The sequence below is a fragment of the Populus trichocarpa genome, chromosome 3, assembly GCF_000002775.5.
Source record: "Populus trichocarpa isolate Nisqually-1 chromosome 3, P.trichocarpa_v4.1, whole genome shotgun sequence".
In the NCBI taxonomy this organism is placed as follows: Eukaryota; Viridiplantae; Streptophyta; class Magnoliopsida; order Malpighiales; family Salicaceae; genus Populus; species Populus trichocarpa.
Window position 1 is genome coordinate 5,066,510 of NC_037287.2, and position 11,401 is coordinate 5,077,910.

The following is an 11,401-nucleotide window of genomic DNA, read 5'->3' on the forward strand; positions in this document are numbered from 1 at the left end:
AAACCATGGAAACTCCTCACATCAGCAATACTAGCAGGTTTTGGCCAGTCCCGAATTGCCTCAATTTTCTCCTCATCAACCTTAACTCCCCTGCTAGAGATAATATACCCAAGAAACACGACACTTTCTTTACAGAAGTAACACTTTGTGAGTTTCCCATACAACTTAGAATCTCGCAAAGTTTCAAACACAACTCTAAGATGCTTCATATGATCATCAAAGGTCTTGCTATACACCAGGATATCATCAAAATATACTACAACAAACAGCCCAATATACTTCCTCAAAACATGATTCATAAGCCTCATAAATGTACTAGGCGCATTAGATAACCCAAACGGCATTACCATCCATTCATATAACCCCTGTTTAGTTTTAAATGCTGTTTTCCATTCATCTCCTTCTTTCATTCTAATTTGGTGATAACCACTCATCAAATCGACTTTAGAAAACAATGCAGCTCCATGCAACTCATCAAGCAAATCATCAAGTCTGAGTATAGGAAATCGATACTTAACTGTTATTTTGTTGATAGCGCGGCTGTCCATACACATCCTCATGGTACCATCTTTCTTCGGTACAAGCAAAGTAGGTACGGAACATGGACTAAGTGATTCTCGCACATAGCCCTTCTCTAAGAGCTCACCAACCTGCCTTTGAATCTCTTTTGCTTCCTCTGGATTACATCTGTATGCTGGTCTGTTAGGAAGTGAAGCTCCCGGCACCAAATCAATTTGATGCTCAATTCCACAAATAGGTGGTAACCCTTTAGGTAATTCATCTGGAAACACATCTTTAAATTTTTCAAGCAATTCTTTAATCTGTATTGGTAAGTCCAATCCTTCTACTTGTAGTAATTGCTTTGCCCAGATCATGAAAACAACCCCTGCTGAAGCTAATGCTTGTTTGATGTCTCCTTTTTTGGCTAACAACAGCCTCTTACGTGATTTCACCTCCTTTTGTTGGCTTCGTATCTGATCCTCTCTAACCTGTTGAGAACTCAATGGTAACAAGTTCACCTTCTTTCCATTCAGCATAAAAGAATAAGTGTTCTTTCGTCCATTGTAGGTCACATCCTTATCAAACTGCCATAGACGACCCAGCAACAAATGGCTAGCTGACATTGGCGCAACGTCACACAAAACCTCGTCATGATAGGTTTTAATGGAAAAAGGTACACGAACTTGCTTTGTCACCCGAATCTCCCCATTCTCATTCAGCCATCGCAAACTGTACGGCCTGGGATGTGGAAGGGTAGTTAAACCCAATTTCTCCACCAAGGTAGTTGACGCAACATTAGTGCAACTTCCATTGTCAATGATCATCCCACACACCTTATCTCGAATCTGACATCGAGTATGAAAGATGTTCTCGCGTTGCTCATCACTAACGTCAATTTGTGCATTCAGAACCCGTTGCACAACCAATAAATCTCCCTTCACTGGTTCGAAATCCTCTTCTTGTTCAGCCACTTGTATCTCATATTCATCTTCAGTTTCAACCTCATCTCCACTGATCAGCTCTCTATGATCCCCATGCAAAATCATCACCCTTTTATTTGGACATTCCGAAGCAATGTGCCCATGTCCTAAGCACTTGAAGCACTTGATGTCCCGAGACCTCCTAGGATGTTGAGGTTCTGTCACCTTCTCCTTTCCATTCAAAGAATCAGAACTGGTATTCCCCTTAGTAAACTCCACCTTCTCATCTCGTTTAAGTGTGCTCCATGTTCGTGTAGGTGTAGAAACAGCCCTTGTTGTGCTTGACGTAGTTACACCAGTTCGGACACCTCCTCGTTTCTGCTGCCTCTCTACTCGAGTTGCAAGCTTTATAACTTCCTCAAGGAAGATGTACGGCTGTAATTCAACAACATTAGCTATATCCTTCCTCAACCCTCCAAGAAATCTAGCTATTGTTTGCTCTTGGGGTTCCATCAATTCACATCGAATCAGCAGCAACTCAAACTCTTTCACATACTCTTCCACGCTCAAAGATCCTTGTCGCAAAGTTTGAAGTCTGATGTATAGCTCCTGTTTATAGTAATCAGGAACAAATCTCTTCTTCATCACTCTTTTCATAGTTGCCCACGTTGTAATCTCCTCTTCTCCATCCCTTCTCCTCTAAATCTTCAAGTTTTCCCACCATAAAAGAGCATAATCTGTAAACTCAAGTGCTGCCACCTTGCACTTCCTTTCTTCAGAATATTCATACCATTCAAACACCTTTTCAACCTTCTGAATCCACTCCAGGTATTCCTCAGGTGAACTACTTCCTCTAAACGGTGGAATCTTAAGTTTGAGACCATTAGGAGGATTATAATTCTGCCTTCTTGGTCTGCCCCTATCGTCGGCCTCATCATCCCCATTTGGATCTTCGTCAGCTTCTATAATATCATTTCGTGGCACCCTAAGTGCTTGCCTTTGTTGGGGTTGCAAATTATGTCTTTGCATCATTTGCATAAGGGTATTCAACTGTTCACGAATTCCAGTCATTTCATCCCGAATCTCAGCATGAGATCGTTGTAAGCCCATAACCTGTGCCTGTTCCAAACTTAACCCTCTTGGCAAATCTTCTTTATCTCCAGCCATAATTAAGTTTATCAACCTTAATTCCAGCAAGCCTTTCTTCTGTTTTTGGCTCCTGCCTTAGATCGCAACTGATGCTCTGATACCAGATGATGTGCCGTGAATGATTCGAAAATCGGCAACAATGAATCTGACGAAAATGGATGAAGGATGGGTCTGGTTGTGTTGTCTTTCTTTTGGTGTTTAGGCTGGATTATAGTGATTTCAAGGTAAATAAGATGGAGGATAGACTAGAATGATACTTTGATAAGTCGATCTGGACGCCACAAAGATGAATCTAGGATTTCGACGCCACACTCTTTGTGATTGAAGAGTGATAAGTCAGGTAGGGTTCTTCACAAAATCAATTTGGAAGAACAACTCTTAATTCTGTGAATTAAGTTTCAAATCTTGGCCAAAAGTTCTTTATTACATATTCTGATACTATATTTATAATTGGAACATCCCTCCAAAGTTAGGAATAATTCAACATGGCAGAAGTCAAGCCCAAAAAACAGACTTTGACAAACTAACCTAGACAAATTAACTAGCACACGTTTTTTGACCTTTCTAACACAAACAGACCAAATTTAAAACAACCATATCTTCTTACACAAAAGTCCAATACAATCATGGTTTGACAATCTAGAAAGAACACGTTCTGAACTTGAAATCCACCTTGATTAGTCTTGTTTTCACATGCAATGGATGACTTCAAATTCGGGTTCAAATTCATTTGCTGTTCTGACCATAAACAACATCAATTCCTTCACTTATTTGCATATCAACCCAAATTCGAGTAGCCCAGCATCAAAAGAACAATTAAGGGCTTTTCTCATCTCTAAGTTCCAATTGTAGGCAAATAAACATCCTTGAACCAATTTCAAACTGATTGCTAATTTTTAACTCTGACGCAGCTTCAATCATTCCAATTTGACTCGTCAAGGCCCTTTGTAGTTGTTTCGCTCTCGCTCTTGTCATTGGACCATCTGAATCCTCTTGCACATTAGTTTTAGCCTTACAAGATGGATTATAATTCCCATGATGCACATCACTAAGTCAAATGACCTAACCGGCGACCTAGATTATAAAACTGTAATAACCTCCTAAAAAACAAATAAAAAAAACTATGAAATCCAATTCTCAATTAACCTTTTAATATATATTAATTATTTAATAATATATATATATATACACACACACACACACATGGGAAGAGTGGTTGTTTTAGTGTAGTAATAGCCAGAAATTATAGTGGAGTGCTATAGTTAAATTACTATTTTATCCTTGAGTGAAAAAAAAATAGTGACTTTGTTTGTGGGGGTGCTTTGGTCTTTTTCTTTGGCTCATTGGTCATTAAAATATTATTTGAGGGTATCTAAGTTTTTTTTGCATAGTAAAAATATTTTTTTACCTCTATGATCCAATTTGGTGTTTCAATTCTTCATGTGTAGTAAAAATACGAATTTGATCTTAGAAAATATTAAAAAATTAGGTTTGCTTTCAGATGTATTTTTTTTTTACTTTCACAGAGGTTTTTTGGGTAATTATTAAGGTCATAGAGGGCATTTTAGTATTTTTACATTGATTTTAAAAAAGTTTTAATCAGAGTTGTTGGTTCGTGCTAGGCTCATGCTAACGAATTGGTGGCGTTTGCGTCATTTAGGCATTGCATTCGACATCATCTTGTGGTCAAACCTGACCTTCCACCATCATTTTAGATGCTAATTAATTTTTTGAAAAAATTTCAATTGAAAATTTTTGTTTCCCCTCTAATTAATTCTTTATTTATTTTCACACTCATTTTTTAAATCATTTTATTATTATTTTTTTTCTGGATTTATCTTTCGACAATTGATTTGTTGGGGATTCAATTTCGTACAATCTTATCGTTGCGCATTAGTTTTTTTTAATATTGGTTTTGTGATTATCTTTTATTTTTTTTATTAGTTTATCCTAATCTTATGATCTAGATCACAAGTTTTGCATGTTTTATTTTTAATATATGTTTTTTTAAAAAAAAATTATTTGTGTTTGATTTTCAATATATTATTCTAATTCATCAATAAATTTTTTTATATATATAAATAAATTTTATTTTTTAAAATAAAAAATATTTATTTTTTAATTATATTTCTCATAGGTTTGGTCTTGTGTAATGTTTTTTTAAGGTGTAAGTTTATTCAATTAATTTCATTTGTTTTTAACTTTTAATTTATGAGTTTTTTTTTTTGTGAGTTTATTTTTTTATTGATTTAAATAAATAAATTTAAAAAAATATTTGGATAAATATCTTATTTTATGTGATTAAATATCTTGATTTATATTTAATTTTTAAGTTTTTTTTATTATTAACAATATTTATTTATTTATTTACATAGATAATTATTAATTTATTTAATTAAATATATATAAAGGCTTTTAAATTTATATTTTAATTTTTTTATATAAAATAAATATCAAAATAACTTGTATACCTTAGACGGACTCTTTATATATATATATATATATATATATATATATATATATATATATATATATATATATATATATATATATATATTAAAATAAAAAGAGTCCGTCTATCTTCGCCCACAAATTAAATCGGAAAAAATTAAGACAGGGAAACGAAAACAAGAGAGCAGGGAACCCTAGGAGTAGGAGGAACAAGCAAAATTCCCATTAACCAGCACCCGAAAACCCTAATTAATTCCTTCCTTCCTTCAACTAAGACCCAATAAACTGCATTATTATCATTATCTAATTTTGTAGACAGATAGAGATTGTGAATGGAGGCAATACCGCACCCAATACCGCGAACTGTTGAAGAAGTTTTTAGTGATTTTAAAGGAAGACGCTCTGGTTTAATCAAGGCTCTCACTACCGGTTTGTTTTTTTTTTATTATTATTATTTTTGGACTAATTTAGCTTCTTTTTTATGCTTTATCTCTATATTTGCTTAATGGGTTCGGTTTGTTTGTTTCTTTTTTTAATTCACTCTTGGGTTTGTTTGTTTGTTTGTTTTCTGCAGATGTTGAGAAGTTTTACCAGCAGTGTGACCCTGGTGGGTTTCTCTCTCTTTTTAATTTTCTTTATTTTAAAGTTATGAATGTTTTACGTGAATTTTGTTATTTTAAGGTGTTTTTGATGGTTTAGACTTTAGAGTATCAATTTTTCTTTTTTCGAATTTGGGTATGTTTGAGTTGAGGATGTCATAACCTTTGTCTCTCTATTGCTGTTGCTGTGTTATTAAGCTATGTTTTCACTGCCTTAATACCCCACAAACCGCTGAGTGATTTTGTGAGAAGTGAAAGTACTGTGTTAATTGTGCTTACTATGGTTTTGATTTTAACACAATACAGTTGTTGTTTTTTTCAGTAATTTTTTCCAGTCTAATTTCCTAGTTGTTTCTTATTCGCAAACGAGTGTTTCATGTATAGAAATCTCAAAATCAGATCAGCTGAGGCATGCTGTGACTGCAAACTTCACTGCTTATGTCTGCGTAATCTGATATAATCCCCATTCTCTAGTGTTTTAAAGTGGCCCATTACTTCCTTTAGTTCAATAGTTTCTGCTAATTGACATCTGTTGTTCACTCATACTGCTGCAAGCCTGACATGAGACTACTTTCTTTGACAAATTAATTATTGATCATGTTATGTTTACTATATCTGCAATAATCACCTCAAATACAGATTGCAGAGCTTTACAATTCAGTTTAAAATCACAGTGAGCAATGTGCTATTTCATTATTTCACCTTTTTGAGAAAACTTACCATTTGGGAATTTAAGACATCCATGTGCATGGGTGATTGTTCTCAGGCTTTAGCTTGCTCTGCTGTTGGACTGAATTAAAGAAACTATGCGTATAGACTCTGGAAATAATTATCATAGCATGTGCAGGTGTGTGCTCATGTTTGTCCACATATATATATATATATATATATATATAGTATGGAAAGTTCTGGACGAGAAAGTGTTTGTTTGCATCATTGTCTCAAAAGAAAGAATTAAGCCATATCTTTTTTTATTGATGCAATTTCTGCTTATCTTAAGTTGCAGGAATTTCAACTATTATAATTTACAGCTTCTTCTGTGTGCTTTGTGTAATGAAATGCTTTTCAAGTAGCAATTTTATTGCATTTTATTTATATTTATTTGATTCTTTTTAGTCAGATTGGGGAAGATATCTCTTACCTGAACTTTAAAAGAAGGTTGGAGGTCAATGGTTTTGCGGGAATTATAGTGTGTGCACCTAGTCCACCCATTATATATATGCTTGTGGAAATCTCTGTGATTGATTATATTTATTTTGAATGAATAAATGCATCTTCGTGTCTTACCTTAGTTTCAAGATCATTTCTGCATTTATAGCTGGGTAGGGATTTTTGGGATATTTATACTGGTTCTCATGGTATATATGCTTGCTTTTAGCGCTTTCTCTTTAGAAAGTGTTTGGGAAAGTGACATAAATTCTCATCCTAAAATGCATCTAATTCCTGGACATTTATGGTCCTCTAGCACTTGAAAAAAAAACGTATTCTTAACTATCATCCCTTTTGAGTCACAGAGTTGGCTCATTGCTTTATTCATGATTTTGAATTTGAGATCAGTTACATTAAGTTCATAGCTATATATAATCTATTTTGCACAGTTATTGTTACTACCAAATGATTGGTCAATCTTACAGTTGCTTAAGCATTTGCATGAGTTATCAGCTAGCATGAAATTTCTTGCAAGTTTGAATATTTCAGCTTTCTGATGATATATCAAATATGAGTTTGCAGATAAGGAGAACTTGTGCCTATATGGACTCCCAAATGAAACATGGGAAGTTAATCTGCCTGTGGAGGAGGTGCCTCCTGAGCTTCCTGAGCCTGCACTAGGTATAAATTTTGCTAGGGATGGGATGCAAGAGAAAGACTGGTTATCCCTTGTTGCAGTTCACAGCGATTCATGGTTGCTTGCTGTTGCATTTTATTTTGGTGCACGTTTTGGGTTTGGGAAGAATGAAAGGTATGGTCCAATTTTCTTCTTGGCAATATGGCTGTAAGTTACTGTTTTAGTTTACTGCTGATCTTGCCAAGTATAGATTTAAAATTTACAAGTGCAAACCATGTCATTGTATTTTCCCTGAAATGTATAATTTCACCTGGGCATAAACTCTTCTGGTAGGTTTCTAGTTTTGTTCTTCCTATCAACTGAGTAAACTGCCCAGTATCTGGCATGCTGCTTGTGTCTTATCTGCACATTTTGCTTTGGATTGACTTGTTTTTGGATTTTAATTTAGCTTTCACTTTGCTTGTGATCTATCATCCAGTTATGCCCACATACATAGTTGGCGGTTGACATGAACCCAGGAAATATCTAGTGTTAGAAAAAGCTGGGAAGAGGAGGAAAGCATGGTTGAACACATCTCTCATTCTTATATTATGTTGCTCTCAAATGAGAGGAAGTCCTATGGACTTGGATTACAATACTTTCAAGACCCATATTTATACTAGCCCAATGATAATTTTAGAGACTTGAAGGATAAACACACCATTATTGATTTGCATACTTGTATCTAGAAGAACTAAAATATTATTAATATTTTGGAATGGAATCATTTTCCTTCTATTTGTAGTTTATTTGTTTCCATGGGCTCAAATCACTCTGGTGCTTCCTTTCTCTTAAGAAGTGCTTTTATTAGAAAAGGGAGCTGATGAAATCTTAGCACACTTTGAGATGAAAGTGCGAGCTTTCTTTCTTTCTAGCTAGTTGAACATGATGATTGGATGTGGGGTTAAGTGTTTGTGCAATCATCAAACCAGCGATCAAGAAACTATTTACATGATTTAAACCAGTGATCAAGAAATTATCTACCTTGACATTCACTCCATTTACCTTGTATCAGTTATTCTGCTTGACTAAGAGATTGTGCAATAGCTTCTCTTCTTTTCTAGAATTTTCTTGTCTTTAAAATCAGATGGAATTTGCTTGGTTTGGGCATGAACTACACATGGAAAACAAGGTAATGAAATCTTTTGCCGGGGATCTGAAAGATCTAACAACTCTTTGTATATTTCTAGTGATAAAATTTTACATCTCAGTCTTAAAAATATTGTCATTTAGACTCCCAATCCTTCAATTGAACTCCTTTTCCTCTTATTTTCTTTTGATCTCTTTTCTTGTTATTTTGTGTTTCTTCTGTTCATATTTTACCCTATTCTTGCTGCTTTTAATTCTTTTCATATTTATTTTGTTTTTTTCTATGTAATAGAGTTGAACATTTCCTATCACAGTAAGGAAGGCTTCACCCTGCACTTCTTAATTTCCCAGCACAAGAGCCATTACTATTTCACGTTGAACATATCCCCATGTCAAACAATCCCCCTTCTCTAACGAGCAACTTGAGATGCAATAAATAAATAAAAGAATGTCATTCTAATTGTAATTGAACTTTGACTTGACAGGAAGAGGCTTTTCCAGATGATAAATGAGCTCCCCACAATATTCGAGGTTGTGTCCGGAAATGTTAAGCAACCTAAGGACCAATCTGCCACTCACAACAACAGTGGCAAAAGCAAATCAAGCGGGAAGATGGTAAGAAGTTATGAGTTGCATTTAATTCTATCGGATACTCCTTCCTCAATGCTGTTCTGTTTACAATTTCTTTTACTGTTCGAATGTGGCCTTTAAGCAATCCCGGCAACCTGAGTCCCAGACTAAGGCAGTAAAGGTATCTGCACCACCCAAGGAAGACTATGAGAGTGGGGAAGAGGAAGAAGAAGATGACGAACAGGGTGCTACTTGCGGAGCATGTGGTGAAAGCTATGGCACTGATGAATTCTGGATTTGCTGTGATATTTGCGAGAAATGGTTCCATGGGAAATGCGTCAAGATTACACCTGCCAAAGCTGAGCATATCAAGCAGTACAAGTGCCCAAGTTGCAGTGGCAAGAGGGCTAGAGTTTAAAGTTAGATGCTGAAGTCGAAGATGGACATCACTTAAACAAAGCAGACAAGGGGTAGAACTTTTTCTTTAACGTTTTAAAGTTGATCAGAGCCAGTTGCCTACTTTAGTCAATGAATTCGAATGACTGCAGATTGGATTTTTAAGTTTGGCTACTCATGGTTCCTTCTGTCAATCTTTCTTGGGAATTGTGTTTCTGAATAGCCGGTGGCAACTATAGCTATTCTATTTATATGTTGCTGCATTTTTTTGGTTTGCGTGGATGCAATTTTTTTTCTCCACGATTTCCTCCCTAGTGACTCCCCTCCCCTTCCTCCAGGTCGACGGGTTGAAATCTTTTCTTTTTCTTTTTTTTTTGAAAAAAAAATTCTAACAAAAGGGGATTTGAAGCGAGGAGCTCCAAAGTATGGGAACAAATGTAGCTGGATCGAGTAAGGGAGGCAAGCAATTCACCCTCAGGAGCTTGAAGAGAGCACTAGTAGCTCAACATTCTGAACTACAAAGAATTTTTGTCAGATGCTAGCTGTATGTGTTACTACTGTTCCATGAGATAAATAGATTGGAAAATGCAAATATTTTTTCAGTCAAGACGACGTGTCTTTTATACGGCTTGGTCCTTGAGGAGCGCCAGAGATGCTGAAGGCTTACCTGACGGGCGGTGGACTGGTAATGGGGTGAGCTGAAATTGAAAAACTTGTAAAGGCGACGGTCTCACTCACCAAGGGGTGTGAGTTCTCTTAGATTGGTACAAACCATGGTGCTTTGATTGTTATGGTCTTTTTAGAGAGATAATGGTTCATTTCTGTTTGTAATTTGTAGGTTATCATGAAATTTGAGTTGGTAATGGTCTTCATTGGTTGGCATTGAATAAGTTTGGTGTCTTGACTTGACCATGGCCATGGGGTTGGTAGCTTCCGCCCATTTTAAATCGTTTTGAAATGGTTTCAGGCAGCTATATCAATCATTGTTGTCAAAATTCTAACAATGCAAAATTGATCTAAATTCTCAAAAACCCAGTAGAATCAGACTTGATTTATACAAAATTGATAAATTCAGTTTTATTTTACAGGTTTACTAAATTTATCAAGTTAGGTTTTAATTTGATCTTAAAATATTTGTTGACTAATTTTACGAGATTAGATATATTTCTCATACCATATATCAGATGGAGCTATAATTTTATAGAGAAATACTAGACATATCAAATTATATTGTTGTAAAGTTTCAGGTTAAATAAAGTTCAGGAACATATTATTTTAAATGATCGAAGTTACTAAATGAATCTTGTCAAATCTTCCAAACTAGATCTTCATATACTATTTGAGACATATCTAGAGCTATAAGTAGAGTTTTCCTGCGATTCAAGTTGTGCTGAAAACTAGACATCTCAAGCATTTCAACCATATATAGTAGACACACGGTAATTCATCCAAACAAGAGAGAACAACATGTTTGAAATCAAGACTGAAATCTACCAAGAATATGTGAAAATTGAAGATTCGGGCCACATTGAGAAATTTTAGCATGAAAACTTTGTTTTTATTATACTATTTTATTTATTTATTTATTTATTTTTGAATAATTATTTTTAATTTGGGTTTGTTTTGGTGCATTAGACATTGTTTATGAGTTTATTTCATTATTGAACTTATGTTAGTTAATTACAAGTTTATGTCCATTAGCTTGCAACCCAAAATGAATCCATTAGAACTTGTTTTTTATGGAAACAATAAAGTTGTCGTCAGGTTCTTGCGTACTTCCTACCATTTAATGATCCCCTATATTGCAAAGTTTTATTATGAGACATTTTATTTATTCATGTCATTAATTTCTTGAATTATATTATCTATTTCTCTCGTTTTACTTATATCACTCATTGATT

At 34.8% G+C, this 11,401-nt stretch overlaps 1 protein-coding gene across 1 annotated transcript; it reads left to right on the forward strand.

Annotated features, from left to right (window-relative positions):
- Window positions 1–5,139: 5,139 nt before the first annotated feature.
- On the forward strand, window positions 5,140–9,774 carry LOC7478178 (PHD finger protein Alfin1). The gene is made up of 5 exons (XM_002303180.4): window positions 5,140–5,450; window positions 5,596–5,628; window positions 7,352–7,580; window positions 9,020–9,149; window positions 9,247–9,774. Exons 1-5 carry the CDS (start codon window positions 5,354–5,356, stop codon window positions 9,520–9,522), a joined length of 765 nt encoding a protein of 254 aa, XP_002303216.1. The 5' UTR covers window positions 5,140–5,353; the 3' UTR covers window positions 9,523–9,774.
- Window positions 9,775–11,401: the final 1,627 nt, after the last annotated feature.

Excerpts from the sequence above, each read along its gene's own strand:
- LOC7478178 (XM_002303180.4), top strand. The coding sequence starts at position 5,354 with ATGGAGGCAATACCGCACCCAATACCGCGAACTGTTGAAGAAGTTTTT. Across the intron at positions 5,629-7,351 it reads TTACCAGCAGTGTGACCCTG|ATAAGGAGAACTTGTGCCTA; the intron begins GTGGGTTTCTCT and ends ATGAGTTTGCAG. Across the intron at positions 9,150-9,246 it reads GCAAATCAAGCGGGAAGATG|CAATCCCGGCAACCTGAGTC; the intron begins GTAAGAAGTTAT and ends GTGGCCTTTAAG.